Genomic DNA, 21,650 nt, shown 5'->3' on the forward strand with positions numbered 1-21,650 from the left:
AAACAAGGTTTCCCCTCTTAACATATGACATCTTTCATAGAGCTTTGTTTCATATCTGCACTATCTAGCTCGCCCGAGATTACATTGGAATTTAGCATTGCTTTGATGAAGCCTTGATGCAATAAAGCCATCTGGTCTCATCATGTGGAGCTTGCTTGATTTCTCTAAACCCCATTTCTGCCGGGCAGATCCGAGCAGATAGACTCCGACAGGGAGTGGGTTCCAAGTTTTGTGTCCACACAGCCTTTATGATCCAACAACCGATAAGAAGTCCAGCTATTAATAGAACAATAATGGAGACATATGGCAGAGGATATGGTCAGGGAACGTAAGTAAATTGCTTACATGTTCTTTCCAACCCATCCCGTGTTTCATTGAAAATGCGCAATGCAGCAGAAAAATGATTGGTTAATGCTTTCAGAAGTTCAGTGCCACTGTAAGCCACATTACTCAGGTTTGATGATGATAAGAGTCGATACACAGGGACCAAGGACCTGGGAGCAGAGATCAGTTTATAGCTATGGATAGACAGAGTATTCCTAATAGGCATTACTACTGTACTGACGTAGGCATGCTTTCATTCATTTAATGTTATACAAAAATACACACGTTTTTAAATCGACCTGACGAGACCTGAAGAGAGACCTGAAAAGAGCTGCAACCGTACTCTTCAAAAAATTGCCAAAATTGTTTATGATATAGCCTAAGAGGATAAAAAACATTTACAGTGCATTCAGAAAGACCCCTCCACACTTTGTCACATTAGTCTTATTTAAAATTATTGATTAAATAAATGTTTTCCTCATCAATCTACCCACAGTATGTCATAATGACAAAGCAAAAACAGTTAAAATAAAAATAAAAAACAGAAATACCTTATTTACATAAGTATTCAGACGCTTGCTATGAGACTCAAAATTGAGCACAGGTGCATCTTGTTTCCATTCATCATCCTTGAGATGTTTTTACAACTTGTAGTCCACCTGTGGTAAATTCAATTGATTGGACATGATTTGGAAAGGACACACCTGTCTTTATAACGATCCCATAGTTGACAGTGCATGTCAGAGCAAAAACCAAGCTATGAGGTCGAAGGAATTGTCCGTACAGCTCCGAGACAGGGTTGTGTCGAGGCACAGATCTGGGGAAGGGTACCAAAAAAAAAATGGCTGCAGCATTAAAAGGTCTCCAAGAACACAGTGGCCTCCGTCATTCTTAAATGGAAGAAGTTAGGAACCACCAAGACTCTTCCTAGAGCTGGCCGCCCGGCCAAACTGAGCATCGGAGGAGAAGGGCCTTGGTCAGGGAGGTGACCAAGAACCCAATTGTCACTCTGACAGAGCTCCAGAAGGACAACCGTCTCTGTAGCACTCCACCAATCTGGCCTTTATGATAAAGTGGCCAGATGGAAGCCACTCCTCAGTAAAAGGAACATGACAGCCCATTTGGAGTTTGCCAAAAGGCACCTAAAGGTCTCTCAGACCATGAGAAGCAAGATTCTCTGGTCTGATGAAAGCAAGATATAAACTCTTTGGCCTGAATGCCAAGCGTCACATCTGGAGGAAACCTGGTACCATCCCTATGGTGAAGCATGGAGGTGGCAGCATCATGCTGTGGGGATGTTTTTCAGGGGCAGGGACTGGGAGACTAGTCAGGATCGAGGGAAATAAGAACGGAGCAAAGTACAGAGAGATCCTTGATGAAAACCTTCTCCAGGGTGCTCAGGACCTCAGACTGGGGCTAAGATTCACCTTCCAACAAGACAACGACCCTAAGCACACAGCCAAGAACACGCAGGAATGGCTTCTCTGAATGTCCTTGAATGGCCCAGCCAGAGCCAAGACTTGAACCCGATCGAATAGCTCTGGAGAGACCTGAAAATAGCTGTGCAGCGACGCTCACCATCCAACCTGACAGAGCTTGAGAGGATCTGCAAAGAATGGGAGAAACTCCCTAAATACAGGTGTACCAAGCTTGTAGCGTCATACCCAAGAAGACTCGAGGCTGTAATCGCTGCCAAAGGTGCTTCAACAAAGCACTGAGCAAAGGGTCTGAATACTTATCTAAATGTGATATCAGTTTATTTTTAACACATTTCCCAAAATTTCTAAAAACCTGTTTTTGCTTAGTCATTATGGGGTATTGTGTGTAGATTGATGAGGGGGGAAAAAACAGATTCATTTTGGAATGAGGCTGTAATGTAACAAAATGTGGAAAGAGTCAAGGGGTGTGAATACTTTCCCCACTGTAGCTTTACCAACCAACATACTGCAGAGCTTCATTTAACAAAGCTTTTCAAGCGCATCTTACGCCCCCAGTCTCAAATTGTTGCTTTGGTGCTGAAAAAGGCTTGTTTTGAGTTAAGGTGGGGATTGATTCAACACTGACGGCACACAGACGTGAAGCAGGAATGGTTTCTGGAGAGTCGGATGCTGTGGGCATCTCTTTTGGCCTGCTGAGCCATTTCCCATGGAGCAATCCGATGGGGAGAGCTGAGAGTGACGTACTAATGCTGCATCTATAATTAATCTGGTTGCTCTAAACAAAGTATTGAGTGTGGGGTTAAAGACCTGAGTGTGGGGTTTGACAACATATCCCATGGGGATCTGCCACAACCACACACACCACTGAATACAACTAAACAAACCCAATTTTACTCCTTTGTATGTACAGTTGAAGTCGGAAGTTTACATACACCTTAGCCAAATACATTTAAACTCAGAATTTTCACAAATACAGACACTTAATCCTAGTCAAAATTCCCTGTCTTAGGTCAGTTAGGATCACCACTTTATTTTAAGAATGTGAAATGTCAGAATAATAGTAGAGTGATTTATTTCAGCTTTTATTCTTTCATCACATTCCCAGTGGGTCAGACATTTACATACACACAATTAGTATTTGGTAGCATTGCCTTTTAAATTGTTTAACTTGGGTCAAACGTTTCTGCTAGCCTTCCACAATCTTCCCACAATAAGTTGGGTGAATTTTGGCCCATTCCTCCTGACAGAGCTGGTGTAACTGAGTCCGGTTTGTAGGCCTCCTTGCTCGCACACGCTTTTTCAGTTTTGCCCACAACTTTTCTATAGGATTGAGGTCAGGGCTTTGTGATGGCCACTCCAATACCTTGACTTTGTTGTCCTTAAGCCATTTTGCCACAACTTTGGAAGTATGCTTTGGGTCATTGTCCATTTGGAAGACCCATTTGCGACAAAGCTATAACTTCCTGAATGATGTCTTGAGATGTTGCTTCAATATATCCACATCATTTTCCTGCCATCTATTTTGTGAAGTGCACCAGTCCCTCCTGCAGCAAAGCACCCCCACAACATGATGTTTCCACCCCCGTGCTTCACGGTTGGGATGGTGTTCTTCGGCTTGCAAGCATCCCCCCTTTTCCTCCAAACATATTGATGGTCATTATGGTCAAACAGTTCTATTTTTGTTTCATCAGACCCGAGGACAGTTCTCCAAAAAGTATGATCTTTGTCCCCATGTGTAGTTGCAAACCGCAGTCTGGCTTTTTTATGGAGGTTTTGGAGCAGTGGCTTCTTCCTTGCTGAGCGGCCTTTCTGGTTATGTCGATATATGACTCGTTTTACTGTGGATATAGATACTTTGTACCTGTTTCCTCCAGCATCTTCACAAGGTCCTTTGCTGTTGTTCTGGGATTGATTTGCACTTTTCGCACCAAAGTACCTTCATCTCTAGGAGACAGAATGCGTCTCCTTCCTGAGCGGTATGACGGCTGCGTGCTATTGTTTGTACAGATGAAAGTGGGAGCTTCAGGCGTTTGGAAATTGCTCCCAAGGATGAACCAGACTTGTGGAGGTCTACCATTTTGGGGGGCGGAGGTCTTGGCGGATTTCTTTGATTTTCTCATGATGTCAAGCAAAGAGGCACTGAGTTTGAAGGTAGGTCTTGAAATACATCCACGGGTACACCTTCAATTGACTCAAATGATGTCAATTAGCCTATCAGAAGCTTCTAAAGCCATGACATAATTTTCTGGAATTTTCCAAGCTGTTTAAAGGCACAGTCAACTTAGTGTATGTAAACTTCTGACCCACTGGAATTGTGATACAGTGAATTATAAGTGAAATAATCTGTCTGTAAACAATTGTTGCAAAAATGACTTGTGTCATGCACAAAGTAGATGTCCTAACCGACTTGCCAAAACTAGTTTGTTAACAAGAAATTTGTGGAGTGGTTGAAAAACTAGTTAATGACTCCAACCTAAGTGTATGTAAACATCCGACTTCAACTGTGTATGTATGTATGTATGTATGTATGTATGTATGTATGTATGTATGTATGTATGTATGTATGTATGTATATATATATATACACATACATACATACACACACACACTAGTGCCAGGTAAATACTGAATTAGATCAAAGAAATGTTGGTACACCGGTGGGAATAACCGGTGGGTTATATCCTGCCTGTTTGGCCCTGTCCGGGGGTATCATCGGATGGGGCCACAGTGTCTTCTGATCCCTCCTGTCTCAGTCTCCAGTATTTATGCTGCAGTAGTTTATGTGCCGGGGGGCTAGGGTCAGTCTGTTTCATCTGGAGTATTCTCTTGTCTTATCCGGTGTCCTGTGTGAATTTAAATATGCTCTCTCTAATTCTCTCTCTTTCTTTCTTTCTCTCTCTCTCTCTCTCTCTCGGAGGACCTGAGCCCTAGGACCATGCCTCGGGACTACCTGGCATGATGACTGCTTGCTGTCCCCAGTCCACCTGGCCATGCTGCTGCTCCAGTTTCAACTGTTCTGCCTGCGGCTACGGAACCCTGACCTGTTCACCGGACGTGCTTGTTGCACCCTCGACAACTACAATGATTATTATTATTTGACCATGCTGGTCATTTATGAACATTTTAACATCTTGACCATGTTCTGTTATAATATCCACCCGGCACAGCCAGAAGAGGACTGGCCACCCCTCATAGCCTGGTTCCTCTCTAGGTTTCTTCCTAGGTTTTTGGCCTTTCTAGGGAGTTTTTCCTAGAGAGTTTTTCCTAGCCACCGTGCCTCTTTCACATGCATTGCTTGCTGTTTGGGGTTTTAGGCTGGGTTTCTGTACAGCACTTTGAGATTTCAGCTGATATACGAAGGGCTATATAAATAAATTTGATTTGATTTGATTAATGGCGCAAAACCATGACTTTCTCAGTTAAAACAGTCTTAACACCACCTCCTCTCTGTATGGAACATTCGGCTATCATTAGATCTCAAACACTTTTAGCACGAGTAAGCATCATACAGCGATTAACAAGAAGCATATCACTAATAATGCTCAGGCAAGCAAAGAAGATGCAAGTGATTGTAGAGAGAGAGACAGACAGACAGAGACACACACAGAGAAACACACAGACAGAGACGCAGACAGAGACAGAGACAGAGACGCAGACAGAGACAGAGATGCAGACAGAGGCGGTCTTCTAACCAATGCATGGATTCACATGTCATGACTCATCTTCTGAATGGCCGAAATAGCGCGGCACAAACAGTATTCAACACTTTCCACTCATTCCATTTCAGATCCCTCATTCAGCCTGTTGGGAAGCCACACTGTGGATGGAGGGCTGACTGACACAGAATCTATTGTGGCTGCAGATTGTGAGTGACACATTAATAACATAACACATGAAGCTCGTGTGCTGCAGTGTGATATTCAAAAACACTTACTTTCATCAAATCCTAATTTTCTACAATTCATTTTTTGGAAGTGCAAATTGGAGAATATTGCCACACGGTTGCCACAATGGAATAGGTTAAACCAACACTGACTTATCTTTCTCCGGGGATGTCTCCCAGCCTCGCTACAAGCGGCTCAGGTTGGAAAGCATGGTACAGACAATTTAATTCTGCCAAGATGAACACGCAACAAAACAGGACAAGTATAAGCCATAACAAAACGATTAGAGGGAGCTTTGCCTGCTACGGACTAGGCACTATGCACTTATTGCAGTGCCAAGGGCCAAACCCACAGTCTTTTCAAGAGCAACTCAAGCTTGAAACAATGTGCTCCAATTAAATGACAGAAACAGTGGCATGCCAAGGGCCGGGATACATGGACCCACCATGGCCTCCATTTTGAAATTGTATACATGTAGTAGAATGTATGCTTTGGCTCAGGGAGGAGGGAGAGGCGAGGCTGATGGCTGCTATTCACCACTGTAGGGCCTCTTCTGTGTGGCAACCCTAGTGATTGTCTAGGCAGCCAGCTTGAGCCCTCTGGTATGCAGACACTGCGGCTGTGAGAGCCTTGAGCATTTTTACAGTAGGCTTGTGAGAAACAAGCAACCACCAGGTCAAACGCCTACAGCTGCCTCCCTCTCCAAATCCACTAGGTTTATTCAACTAAATCCAACTCGATGCTGGACATAAATGGTGTGAAATGGTCAACCAACTAACTATCTTTTGTATAAAACCGCGGCATTGTCGTAGTCATCTCTCTTTAGGGGAAAATACAGGACAAAGAAAATAGGCTACATGTAACAGTTCAAGACATAATACTCTGGAAAAACAGCCTGAAAAAAGGCCTTTAATTTCCATGCAATTGTATTCATTATGCAGCCTACCTGGGACATGTGGATCTTTAAGTAGTGCGGTACACACTATGCATGGAAACCTTGTTTTCCTGCATTACATGCAGCACCTTTCAACAGAATCCTCTAAGATGTAAACATTCCAAATGACTATGCTGTAAGAGTGAGACAGTTGAAATAGAAGGAAACAACCTTGTCATTAAAGGGCTGTTGACAGTACCTACCAGTACTGGCAAGGAAAACCATACAGTAATGGCTCCCCTTTCACAACCAGTATGTGTTATTATATACAAAAAGATGTTTTTACAACATCGAATGCAGCACAAAGACAGCTAAATAACTATATACACCCAAGAGAATCCTACAGAGCAAAAAAAGTCCAAGAAAACAGGTGTGGTATATCAATATAAAAATTAGACTAGGTATTTCACCTCACTTCATAATGTCACAGGCTTCGTTGAGATGAAAAGTTCTGATTTTCCTTCCCATTCCACAATCAACAGGGCTTGTTTGAGATCTCAGAATCCACGTAAATGTGTACGAATAGAGAGTCCAGACCACCTTAAACAACACCTTGCATGTAACTGTGTACTAACAGAGAGAGAGTCCGGACCACCTTAAACAACACCTTGCACGTAACTGTGTACTAACAGAGAGAGAGTCCGGACCACCTTAAACAACACCTTGCACGTAACTGTGTACTAACAGAGAGAGAGAGTCCGGACCACCTTAAAACACCTCGAACAAAAACATTGGCTAACAACTAAAAATCACTTCACTATTGCAGAAAGAAAAACAATGTCATCTGGCAATTTACATTTAGCTGAAGAAACTGTTGTACAGGGAAAAACTAGCTCAGATTTGAGAACCAAGATCTGAGACCAAACAAGACAAACAAATGGGAATTAAATGTGTTTGGATGGATTTGCCACCTTCCCCACTCATGTCTGCATCCAACATGTATCGTGGGTGTGCTAAACAGCCACAAATCCTCAAGAAGCACAGAATTGGGGTATAGGAAAGGAGGAAAGGGGGGAATCAATGGTCCCCGCAGCAAATAAAGCTGTGACATCATTGTATGGGTACTATTATGCCACTGGGCTGTACACATCACCAGAGGAATGGATAATCACGGAACAATGGGCACCCTGAATGGGATCCCAAAGGAGAAAAAAAACTAATCACCAAGGAGAAAGGAGCCCAAAAGATGGCCGCACAAAGCATCCTGGGCCATGAAGAGGACGACAAGCCCCAGACAAGGCTTTATTGTGCCATGTGACGGGTGGGAGTTTGAAGGGATTTCAGTCTGGCTGCCACCATTTTGGTTTAAAGCTATCCGATATATTGATCGCCTGACATAAAACCTGTTATTTTACAGTTTTAACTCTAAGACTGCTTGTTAGCTCTGTGTTTTTTTGGGGGAAGATTGAAAGTTTGTTTTCAACTTGTTGCGGATCGTCTGTGGCAGAGACATGCGAGGAAGAGGAGCGTGGATGTTTTGAATAGGGATAATCATAGCACCTCTTCATAAGTCAAAATGTAATGTTTAATTGCATTCTTTATCTCTCTAGCTGATAGTAAATGAGGTCACAGCATCACTGGGAGAATTCCAACAAAGAGCTTCCGCTCCTCAGTGGATAAATACATTAGAATCAGAAGTCTTTCAAGTCAGATGCTTTGATACAAAACAAGTAGGTTTGATGAAATATAATTAGTTAGGGCACTCACTGGCTGGGAATAGCATTACAAGGAAATGGCAACCAACAACAGCACACTCATGCATAAGTCAGAATGACAGAACAGGAAAATACAATTCGGCATAATCTATTTATCTATACGAAGTAGGATGCCAGAAAGTGCTAGTCTTAGTGGTAGGGTGCAGGATTAAGAGTTTCGAGGTGGAGATGAAAATGTTGAAGAAGAGAAGGCCACGTTTGGCAAGAACCGTCAATATACTAACACAATTCTAACAGTCATCCTGCTTGGATCGAAGCAACTCCGTAGTAATCATCTTAATACACATTCAACCTATTTAAGCATTAAGGCCAGAGGAGGTGTGGTATATGGCAAATATACCATGGCTAAGGGCTGTTCTTAAGCACGACGCTGTGCGGAGTGCCTGGACACAGCCCTAAGCCGTGGTATATTGGCCATATATCACAAACCCGAGGTGCCTTATTGCTATTATAAATTGGTTATCAACATAATTAGAGCAGTAAAAATACATGTTGGCATACCTGTAGTATACCATGGCTGTCAGCCAAACAGCACTCAGGGCTCGAACCACCCAGTTTATAATATATCTTAGACCTCTCAAATTCAACCTTGAAGCCAGTCACCCCCACGTTGTTCCCCTGTAACCAGGGACTGTTTTAGACGTGGGATACCAAGGTGTGTGCAATTAATTAATCAGGAAGAACAGAAAACCAGCAGGCTCCGGACCTCGTAGGGTAAGAATTGAATACCCGTCCCTGCCTTAGACCATCAGATCAAAGACCTATAAATGAATAACCATTCTATGACTCATACTGAAGGTTACATTAAATTAGCAAACTGGTAGGTTTATTTTAATTAGCTATGTCTACAAACACTATGTATAATGAGCTAATCCCCAAGCTGGCCCATTTATAGCAGTGAGCAATGGAATCCTCTAATGCTGAGGGACAGAGAGATGAGAGAGAGGCCCACAGACTGTTGAAGGATTTTACCATCTCAGACTTCAAGTAACATCTGAGAGACGTTGTTTGTGCGTTTGTGTGTGTGTGTGTTAGGGATATGTAACTCCAGCGGCTCCCTGGCTGGCTTGGATGGAGAGGAGAGGAGACAGGTTTCATACTATACACTACTGGAGGTTTGCTTGCTTCTCCTCTGGGATTGGGCTGATGAAGCAAGACACTGATCAGGTGGGAGTTCTCTAACTCCGATACTTGGCTTCCAAATCAATAATGTACAGCTGTCCTCCTCCTCCTCCCTCTCAGAGATCCAATATCACACTACCTGGAAGGTTATCTGGGTATTATCAAGTCTTCTCCCTTCAAATCAACACTATATACTGAAATGGTTTCAGAGATAGTTGTTATTTTGTTATTACGTGCATGCAGAATAACTTCTGAATTAAATATTTGTTAATGATATTGTGAAACTCTGAAGACAAACAAGATGATCTACAGAAAACACACACACACACACATATTAGAGGTCGGCCGATTAATCGGAATGGCCGATTAATTAGGGCCGATTTCAAGTTTTCATATCGGTAATCGGTATTTCTGGCCACTGATTTGCCGATGTAAAATTTGTATTTATTTTTTAAATAAAAAATAAATAAATGAATATATATATATATATATATACACATATACACATATACACACACACACACCTTTATTTAACTAGGCAAGTCAGATTAAGAACACATTCTTATTTTCAACGACGGCCTAGGAACGGGGGTTAACTGCCTTGTTTAGGGGGGATTCGGGGATTCATTTTTGCAACCTTCCGGTTACTAGTCCAACGCTCTAACCACCTGCCTTACACTGCACTCCACGAGGAGCCTGCATGGCAGGCTGACTACCTGTTATGCGAGGGCAGCAAGAAGCCAAGGTAAGTTGCTAGCTAGCGTTAAACTTATCTTATAAAAAACTATCAATCTTAACATAATCACTAGTTAACTACACATGGTTGATGATATTACTAGTTTATCTAACGTGTCATGCGTTGCATATAATCGATGCGGTGCCTGTTAATTTCTCATCGAATCACAGCCTACTTCGCCAAACGGGTGATTTAACAAGCGCATTTGCGAAAAAAAAGCACTGTCGTTGCACCAATGTACCTAACCATAAACATCAATGCCTTTCTTTAAAATCAATACACAAGTATATCTTTTTAAACCTGCATATTTAGTTAATATTGCCTGCTAACATGAATTTATGTCACTTCTCTTGCGTTCCGTGCAAGCAGTCAGGGTATATACAGCAGTTTGGGCCGCCTGGCTCATTGCGAACTGTGTGAAGTCCATTTATTCCTAACAAAGACCGTAACTAATTAGCCAGAATTCGACATAATTATGACATAACATTGAAGGTTGTGCAATGTAACAGGAATATTTAGACTTAGGGATGCCACCCGTTAGATAAAATACGGAACGGTTGCGTTTTTCACTGAAATAATAAAACGTTTCGTTTTCGAAATGACCGTTTCCGGATTCGACCATATTAATGACCAAAGGCTCGTATTTCTGTGTGTTATGTTATAGTTAAGTCTATGATTTGATATTTGATAGAGCAGTCTGACTGAGCGATGGTAGGCAGCAGCAGGCTCATAAGCATTCATTCAAACAGCACCTTCGTGCGTTCTGCCAGCAGCTCTTCGCAATTCTTCAAGCATTGCGCTGTTTATGACTTCATGCCTATCAACCCCCGAGATTAGGCTGGTGTAACCCATGTGAAATGGCTAGCTAGTTAGCGGGTGCGCGCTAATAGCGTTTCAAACATCACTCGCTCTGAGACTTGGGAGTGGTTGTTCCCCTTGCTCTACATGGGTAACGCTGCTTCGAGGATGGCTGTTGTCGACGTGTTCCTGGTTCGAGCCCAGGTAGGAGCGAGGAGAGGGACGGAAGCTATACTGTTACACTGGCAATACTAAAGTGCCTATTAGAACATCCAATAGTCAAAGGTATATGAAATACAAATGGTAGAGAGAGAAATAGTCCTATAATAACTACAACCTAAAACGTCTTACCTGGGAATATTGAAGACTCATGTTAAAAGGAACCACCAGCTTTCATATGTTCTCATGTTCTGAGCAAGGAACTTAAACGTTAGCTTTCTTACATGGCACATATTGCACATTTACTTTCTTATCCAACACTTTGTTTTTGCATTATTTAAACCAAATTGAACATGTTTCATTATTTATTTGAGGCTAAATTGATTCTATTGATGTATTATATTAAGTTAAAATAAGTGTTCATTCAGTATTGTTGTAATTGTCATTATTACAAATACTAACTTTTTTTTAATTAAATAAGTGAAAGAAAAAAATAATAAATTGGCCGATTAATCGGTAGCGTCTTTTTTGGTCCACCAATAATCAGTATCGGCGTTGAAAAATCAGAATCGGTCGACCTCTAATATACACATATACACACACACACACACACACACACACTTGAACTCCAGTTTAAAGTTGAACCAGAAAACCATTCTCTGTAGACAGCAGATCCTGGGGATGCCAGAAATTGTTGTGGAGCAACAGTGCCCCCTCTTGGGTGTTAGAGGCACAGCCTCTCAGCAGATTGTGATGAACTGTGGCTGCTCCTCCCATTAGCTTGGCTTGCCTCAGGTCTGTAGCTATCTATTCCCAACAGGCCCATGTAAGTGGATTTAAATAAATTGATTGATGTTTTTCTTGCTTGGGAGGAAATATTGAGAGAACATTTTTTTTAATCATCCCACTATAGTGTGTATGAGATAAAGAAAAGCACATATTACTGTGTGAGAGTGAGAGATTATTATTATTATTTTTAAATGTCTTCACATATACAAACAGTTTAGTAATGCCAACGTCCATAGCATACAAGCCAGTGAATTCTATGCGTTACAGCTGGATGAGTCAACAGAGCTGTGCCAGGCTCCTGGTATATGTCCGTTACGTTTATGGGGGGTCAATTAAGGAAGACACCCTTTTCTACAAACCACTGGAAACCAGGACAACATGAGAGGATATTTTTTAAGTACTGGACAGCTTTGTGACATCAAATGGACTTTGGTGGTCAAGATGTGTTGGTATCTGCAAAAGCCATGACAGGGAGACACAGCGGAGTGGTAAGGCGCGTGCAAGCAGTTGCTCCTGACGCAACTTGGGTACACTGCAGCATCCACCGAGAGGCTCTTGCTGCCAAAGGAATGCCTGACAGCTTGAAAGACATTTGGAGACGAGCTTAAAGTTTTTTTTACAGACCAGAATTTTCACTTGTCTGACCGCTTGCATGATGACGAGTTTCTCACACGACTGGCCTATCTGGGTGATGTTTTTTTCTTGCCTGAATGATCTGAATCTAGGATTACAGGGACTCTCCGCAACTATACTCAATGTGTGGGACAAAATTGAGGCTATGACTGACCCTTTCCCTCCTGGACAAAAGGAACACTTACGTGAGAATGCTATTCATTGACTACAGCTCAGCGTTCAACACCATAGTACCCTCAAAGCTCATCACTAAGCTAAGGATCCTGGGATTAAACACCTCCTTCTGCAACTGGATCCTGGACTTCCTGACGGGCCGCCCCCAGGTGGTGAGGGTAGGTAGCAACACATCTGCCACGCTGATCATCAACACTGGAGCTCCCCAAGGGTGCGTGCTCAGTCCCCTCCTGTACTCCCTGTTCACCCACGACTGCATGCCCAGGCACGACTCCAACACCATCATTAAGTTTGCAGACGACAACAGTGGTAGGCCTGATCACCGACAAGACAGCCTATAGGGAGGTCAGAGACCTGGCCGAGTGGTGCCAGAATAACAACCTATCCCTCAACGTAACCAAGACTAAGGAGATGATTGTGGACTACAGGAAAAGGAGGACCGAGCACGCCCACATTCTCATCGACGGGGCTGTAGTGGAGCAGGTTGAGAGCTTCAAGTTCCTTGGTGTCCACATCAACAACAAACTAGAATGGTCCAAACACACCAAGACAGTCGTGAAGAGGGCACGAGAAAGCCTATTCCCCCTCAGGAAACTAAAAAGATCTGGCATGGGTCCTGAGATCCTCAAAAGGTTCTACAGCTGCACCATCGAGAGCATCCTGACTGGTTCCATCACTGCCTGGTACGGCAATTGCTTGGACTCTGACCGCAAGGCACTACAGAGGGTAGTGTGTACAGCCCAGTACATCACTGGGGCTAAGCTGCCTGCCATCCAGGACCTCTACACTAGGCGGTGTCAGAGGAAGGCCCTAAAAATTGTCTGACAATTTTTAGTCATAGACTGTTAAAGACTGTTCTCTCTACTACCGCAAGGCAAGCGGTACCGGAGTGCCAAGTCTAGGACAAAAAGGCATCTCAACAGTTTTTACCCCGAAGCCATGAGACTCCTGAACAGGTAATCAAATGGCTACCCGGACTATCTGCCTTGTGTGCCCCCCCAACCCCCCCCCCCAACCCCTCTTTTACGCTGCTGCTACTCTCTGTTTATCATATATGCATAGTCGCTTTAACTATACATTCATGTACATACCACCTCAATTGGCCCGACCAACCAGTGCTCCCGCACATTGGCTAACCGGGCTGTCTGAATTGTGTCCCGCCACCCACCAACCCCTCTATTACACTACTGCTACTTTCTGTTCATCATATATGCATAGTCACTTTAACCATATCTACATGTACATACTACCTCAATCAGCCTGACTAACCGGTGTCTGTATGTAGCCTCGCTACTTTTATAGCCTTGCTACTGTATATAGCCTGTCTTTTCACTGCTTTTTTTTTCTTTACTTACCTATTGTTCCCCTAATACCTTTTTTTACACTATTGGTTAGAGCCTGTAAGTAAGCATTTCACTGTAAGGTCTACTACATCTGTTGTATTCGGCACACGTAACAAAAAAACTTTGATTTGATTAACAAGGAAAACAGGTCTTTTCATCATTGTATGATTTTTTTGTGTGCAAATGAACTCATGCTTACGGACAATGTCAAATGTAATAAAGCGAAGCACCTCAGTGAGTTGGGTGCGCAATTACTTTCCCAAAACGGATGACACAAACAACTGGATTCGTTATCCCTTTCATGCTCTGCCTCCAGTCCACTTACCGATATCTGAACAAGAGAGCCTCATCGAAATTGCAACAAGAAGTTCTGTGAAAATTTTATTTAAATCAGAAGCCTCAGCCAGATTTCTGGATTGGGCTGCGCTCAGAGTATCCTGCCTTGGCAAATCGTGCTGTTAAGACACTGATGCCCTTTGCAACCATGTACCTATGTGAGAGTGGATTCTCAGCCCTCACTAGCATGGAAACTAAATACAGGCACAGACTGTGTGTGGAAAATGATTTAAGACTGAAACTCACTCCAATACAACCCAACATTGCAGAGTTATGAGCGTCCTTTCAAGCACACCCTTCATTAACCTGTGGTGAGTTATTCACAATTTTCGATGAACAAATAAGGTTTTATATGTAAGATGGTTAATTAAAGAGTAAAATGATTGATTATTATTTGTGCCCTGGTCCTATAAGAGCTCTTTGTCACTTCCCACGAGCCTGGTTGTGAAAAAACACACTCATTCTTATGTTTAATAAATGTATCGTATGTGTGTGGCAGGCTTACAATGATGGAAAAAAATAACATTTGAGAGTGCGCTGACCCTGGTGCTAGAGGGGGTACGTAGCTGGAGGTTGAATGTTTGAAGGGGTATGGGACTATAAGAAGTTTGGGAACCACTGCCTAGAGAAAACAAAAAAAACAATACATACCTCGGCCTAAACATCAGCGCCACAGGTAACTTCCACAAAGCTGTGAACGATCTGAGACAAGGTAAGAAGGGCCTTCTATGCCATCAAAAGGAACATAAAATAATACATACCAATTAGGATCTGGTAAAGAAAACTTGAATCAGTTATAGAACCCATTGCACTTCATTGTTGAGGTCTGGGGTCCGCTCACTAACCAAGAATTCACAAAAATGGGACAAACACCAAATTGAGACTCTGCATGCAGAATTCTGCAAAAAAGATCTTTTATGTACAACGTAAAACACCAAATAATGCATGCAGAGCAGAATTAGGGCGATACCTGCTAATTATCAAAATCCAGAAAAGAGCTGTTAAATTCTACAACCACCTAAAAGGAAGCGATTCCCAAACCTTCCATAACAAAGCCATCACCTACAGAGAGATGAACCTGGAGAAGAGTCCCTTAAGCAAGCTGGTCCTGGGACTCTGATCACAAACAAACAGACCCCACAGAGCCTCACAATCAGACCCAACCAAATCTTGAGAAAATATCATTCTTTCCAGTGTGTCAAGTAATTAACCAAAAAAATGTGCAAACTAGAATGCCATTTGCCCTAAACAGAGAGTACACAGTGGCAGAATACCTGACCATTGTGACAGACCCAAACTTAAGGAAAGCTTTGACTATGTACAGACTCAGTGAGCATAGCCTTGCTATTGAGAAAGGCCACCGTAGACAGACCTGGCTCTCAAGAAGACAGGGTATGTGCACACTGCCCACAAAATGAGGTTGAAACTGAGCTGCACTTCCTAACCTCCTGACAAATGTATGACCATATTAGAGACACATATTTCCCTCAGATTACACAGATCCACAAAGAATTCGAAAACCCAATTTTGAGAAACTCCTATATCTACTGGGTGAAATACCAGTGTGCCATCACAGTAGCAAGATGTGTGACCTGTTGCAACAAGGGCAACCAGTGAAGAACAAACACCATTGTAAATACAACCCATATTCGTTTATTTATTTTCCCTTTTGTACATCACTCTATATAGACATAATATGACATTTGAAATGTCTTTATTCTTTTGGAACTTCTGAGAGTGTAATGTTTACTTTTCATTTTTGTTTATTTCACTTTCTTTCGTTTATTATCTACTTCACTTGCTTTGGCAATGTTAATATATGTTTCCCATGCCAATAAATCCCTTATATTGATTTTAAGAGTGAGTGTGTGAGAGAGAAGAGAGAGAAGAGAGAGAAGAGAAGAGAGAAGAGAGAAGAGAGAAGAGAGAAGAGAGAAGAGAGGAGAGAGAGAGAGAGAGAGAGAGAGAGAGAGAGATTGTGTGTGTGAGAGAGAGAGAGAGAGAGAGAGAGAGAGAGAGAGATATTGTGTGTGTGTGAGAGAGAGAGAGAGAGAGAGAGAGAGTGAGAGAGAGAGAGTGAGAGAGAGAGAGAGAGTGAGAGAGAGTGAGAGTGAGAGAGTGAGAGAACTCTGGGGACAGAATACTAAAAAAACACCAACACCTGATAAACCTGGTGTTACCATAACAACCAACATTTTCTGATGAAAATCTGCAAATGTTGTCCATTGATGGTCATAAATGGTCTACTGACACTGTACAGATACAGACCCCACAGGACTAAAAGGAAAGCTGGCCCTTGAGGCCATCGTTAACAAGCTCCCTGCTGTCTGGTTTCAGGTCTGCTTCATTGTCAAGAGGGACACATGCAGAATTAGCATCCATTTTGGAGATTGAATGGATCCCCTGAGATCTGCTAAGTAAACAGCCCCTCTGTTTTGAGTGGGTAACAAAGGTGTGTGTGTTCAACAGTGTGAAGTAGGCTATTTACCTCAGAATCCTCATTTCTGACACCGAGCTCCAGCACTGCATGTGGATCCTTCAACTTGGCTTGGGTGGACTTAGCCATCTGAAGGTTGAGCTGCCATCCGACATGTTCCAGCTATCAACCATACAGAAACCACGATAAAAACATTTTAAATGGTGTTCGTTGTTGCAGTAACTTCATTGTTGATGCAATATCCCCAGCGGACTTGGCAGTTTCACCCATTAAGGATTCTAGCTTTAAGAAATCTTAAGAAACAATTCTGGCCCGGTTTTTCCCAATAGCGCTGAAATTTAGGCTTACAAGTGTTAACGCTCTATCGTTCAAAATCTTGATTCTATGTTTAGTGGAGATCTTGTATAAAGTGATGTGGAAGGGCAAGAAAGCACCTAACGACCAACTTAGCCGAGGCAGTCGGTAAATAACAAGCCTTTAAGTGCAACTTTAGTAACAATGGTTTTGGGAAACGGCTCTGATTTAAATATGCCCCAACGAAGGTTCTAACGATGATCTTAACCTTAAGATGCTTTTGGGAAACCCGGGCCCTGATCAGTTGGATGGTACAGTGAAAGCACATTTAAAGCAGAGGCCCAATGGGACCGCTAAGTGGCAGAACGCTCCATTAATCTGCTTTAGCAGTGAAATAGATTAGGTGTGGTGAGAGGAGAGATGATGCTAAGTGTTTAATGATGCCGAGTGGCATAATAAACCTGGAGTTCTCTCTGTGTGGTCCCAGGATGTCACAGCACCAAGTGTGATGACACCCACTCCAGCCTCCCAAGGAGGACAATGCTAAAGACTACTTCCTAAATGGCACCCTAATCCCTGATGGTCCCTGTCAAAAGTAGTGCACTATAAGTAGTGTACTATATAGGGAATAAAGTGCCATTTAGGACACCCCCGAAGACTGCTGTCAATAAGATTATCATGACAACATCACAGGCAATAGTTTTTTTTAACCAGGCAAGTCAGTTAAGATCAAATTCTTATTTTCAATGACGGCCTACCAGGGAACAGTGGGTTAACTGCCTTGTTCAGGGGTAGAACATTTGTATAATGTATAATCGTTTATGTTCAAATTATCAGTTGGATCTGGCAGTTTCCTATCCATGCCAGTGTGGCTCGGGACTTTAGCTCAACTGGACTGGCTTAATGCCACAAAGAAAGTGCAAACGTTTTCTGCTTTCATTGTTTAGCCACTAGAGATAGGAAAGCCTAAACATTATGTTTGTACGCAATGCAATAATGCAATTAGCCATTCTACGTACTTGTGCAGTGACGCAATTTGTAACTGGACACAACTACTCAAGATCGCCATTTCTCGTAGCTACAGTAATGGCATTATTTCGTTGAGTACGTACGATATAAATAAAGCTTAAACGCCATAGCAGGGGCAGATTTATTGCACTGCCGTTCACACAGTTTCTCCTCACCTTTTTGGGAGCAAAAATCCTCTGCCTGACCTTCTCCACGACATCTGGGCAAACAGCGGTCCAGGCCTGGCAGAAGGCCTCCGCCTTCTCTGGGGAAAGATGGATCTTCTCCAGCTGCTGCTTCAGGGATGCAGGCTTCACATTATGATAGACAGCCTGCATAGAGATAGACGATCTGTAATAGTGATAGACAGCCTGCATAGAGATAGACAATCTGTAATAGTGATAGACAGCCTGCATAGAGATAGGGGATCTGTAATAGTGATAGACAGCCTGCATAGAGATAGGGGATCTGTAATAGTGATAGACAGCCTGCATAGAGATAGGGGATCTGTAATAGTGATAGACAGCCTGCATAGAGATAGGGGATCTGTAATGGTGATAGACAGCCTGCATAGAGATAGGGGATCTGTAATAGTGATAGACAGCCTGCATAGAGATAGGGGATCTGTAATAGTGATAGACAGCCTGCATAGAGATAGGGGATCTGTAATAGTGATAGACAGCCTGCATAGAGATAGGGGATCTGTAATAGTGATAGACAGCCTGCATAGAGATAGGGGATCTGTAATAGTGATAGACAGCCTGCATAGAGATAGGGGATCTGTAATAGTGATAGACAGCCTGCATAGAGATAGGGGATCTGTAATAGTGATAGACAGCCTGCATAGAGATAGGGGATCTGTAATAGTGATAGACAGCCTGCATAGAGATAGGGGATCTGTAATAGTGATAGACAGCCTGCATAGAGATAGGGGATCTGTAATAGTGATAGACAGCCTGCATAGAGATAGGGGATCTGTAATAGTGATAGACAGCCTGCATAGAGATAGGGGATCTGTAATAGTGATAGACAGCCTGCATAGAGATAGGGGATCTGTAATAGTGATAGACAGCCTGCATAGAGATAGGGGATCTGTAATAGTGATAGACAGCCTGCATAGAGATAGGGGATCTGTAATAGTGATAGACAGCCTGCATAGAGATAGGGGATCTGTAATAGTGATAGACAGCCTGCATAGAGATAGGGGATCTGTAATAGGACTCGAGGCACTTTTCTTTTTATTCACCGTCGCTTAATACATGTTTAGACGCTAAATCTTGGTCTACATTTTTTATTTATTTATTTTATTTCATCTTTATTTAACCAGGTAGGCTAGTTGAGAACAAGTTCTCATTTGCAACTGCGACCTGGCCAAGATAAAGCAAAGCAGTTCGACACATACAACAACACAGAGTTACACATGGGATAAACAAAACATACAGTCAATAATACAGTAGAAAAAAGAAAACTCAAAGTCTATATACAGTGTGTGCAAATGAGGTAAGATAAGGGAGTTAAGGAAATAAATAGGCCATGGTGGAAGTAATTACAATAAAGCAATTAAACACTGGAATGATAGAAGATGGACTATCTCTACTGAGCATCCAACCCAGCTTTAATGAGGGAAAAAGGTACATGTACAGTATGTGGCCATACCATTGAGATGTTATACCAATTCTACACATGACACCTCAACTCATATTACTCAGTGGAGAAACCTACCGCCAGGTGAAGTTTCCTGTAGAATTCTGGGTGAATTGCAATGATGAAAGTCAATGCTTCTGTAGTTTGTTAGTAGTCAGCTATTTGGCTGGCAGCTGGCGTTTGTGTGACCACACTGTTATGGAGCGGCAGGTAGCCTAGTGGTTAGAGGTTTGGGCCAGTAACCGAAAGGTTGCTGGATCGAATCCCCGAGCTGACAAGATACAAATCTGTTGTTCTGCCCTGAACAAGGCAGTTAACCCACTGTTCCTAGGCCGTCATTGTAAATAAGAATTTGTTCTTAACTGACTTGCCTAGTTAAATAAAGGTTAAATAAGAAATATAACAAAGCATGTTCTCTTTCAAGCTTAATTATTTTATATTGTGACAATCATCATCACCAATAGCAGCATAGAAAGGTTACAGTGTGCATACTTCGGATACTTGAACACGTCATACATCCTTTTTAAAATTGCTCTGTATGTGACACCTAAAAATTCTCAAATCAGCTTCAAACTGGGCAACAGTACACTACATTCTAGACTGGAAACGGTAAGTTAACTGTGCAACAATGAATTTAATATATTTTATTCTACACTATACAGTGCATTCGGAAAGTATTCAGACCCCTTAACTTTATCCACATTTTGTTACGTTACAGCCTAATTCTATATTAATTAAATCATTTAAATTGACGAGGAAAAAAACAATTTAAATAATCTACACACAATACCCCAAAATGACAGAACTATGATTTTTTTGCAAATGTATTAAACATAAAAAACAGAAATACCTTATTTAAATAAGTATTCAGACCCTTTGCTATAAGACTTGAAATTGAGCTCAGGTGCATCCTGTTTCCATTGATCATCCTTGAGATGTTTCTACAACTTGATGGGAGTCCACCTGTGGTAAATTCAATTGATTTGGAAAGGCACACAAACAGTTAAATAGTATCCGCAAAACACCAGTCTCAACGTCAACAGTGAAGAGGCGACTTCGGGATGCTGGCCTTCTAGGCAGGGTTCCTCTGTCCAGTGTCTGTTCTTTTGCCCATCTTAATCTATTCTTTTTATTGGCCAGTATGGCATTTTCTTTGCAACTCTCCCTAGAAGGCCAGCATCCCAAAGAAAATGCCATATCTCAGACTGGCCAATAAAAAGAAAAGATTAAGATGGGCAAAAGAACACAGACACTGGACAGAGGAACTCTGCCTAGAAGGCCAGCATCCGTAATCGCCTCTTCACTGTTGACGTTGAGACTGGTGTTTTGCGAATACTATTTAATGAAGCTGCCAGTTGAGGACTTGTGAGGCGTCTGTTTCTCAAACTAGACACTCTAATGTACTTGTCCTCTTGCTCAGTTGTGCACCGGGGCCTCCCACTCTTTCTATTCTGGTTAGAACCAGTTTGAGCTGTTCTGTGAAGGGAGTAGTACACTGCGTATGAGATCTTCAGTTTCTTGGCAATTTCTCACATGGAATAGACTACATTTCTCAGAACAAGAATAGACTGACGTGTTTCAGAAGAAAGTTATTTGTTTCTGGCCATTTTGAGCCTGTAATCGAACCCACAAATACTGATGCTCCAGATACTCAACTAGTCTAAATGCCAGTTTTATTGCTTCTTTAATCAGAACAACAGTTTTTAGCTGTGCTAACATAATTAACTTAAAAAAAGGGTTTTCTAATGATCAATTAGCCTTTTAAAATGATAAACTTGGACTAGCTAACAACGTGCCATTGGAACACAGGAGTGATGGTTGTTGATAATGGGCCTCTGTACGCCTATGTAGATATTCCATTAAAAAAAAACCCTGCCGTTT

The 21,650-nt window shown here is 42.2% G+C and overlaps 1 protein-coding gene across 1 annotated transcript in view; it reads right to left on the reverse strand.

Moving 5' to 3' along the window:
* The window catches only part of commd10 (COMM domain containing 10), a 39,767-nt gene that overhangs the window by 15,890 nt on the left and 2,227 nt on the right, over nt 1–21,650 (reverse strand). The window contains exons 4-5 of the mRNA XM_029717929.1: nt 18,302–18,457; nt 16,875–16,985 (exon numbers count right to left, since the gene is read on the reverse strand). Of these exons, the coding sequence (XP_029573789.1) occupies nt 16,875–16,985; nt 18,302–18,457 (267 nt within the window). The remainder of the gene's footprint in view (nt 1–16,874; nt 16,986–18,301; nt 18,458–21,650) is intronic.

This window comes from Salmo trutta, chromosome 27, assembly GCF_901001165.1.
Source record: "Salmo trutta chromosome 27, fSalTru1.1, whole genome shotgun sequence".
In the NCBI taxonomy this organism is placed as follows: domain Eukaryota; kingdom Metazoa; phylum Chordata; class Actinopteri; order Salmoniformes; family Salmonidae; genus Salmo; species Salmo trutta.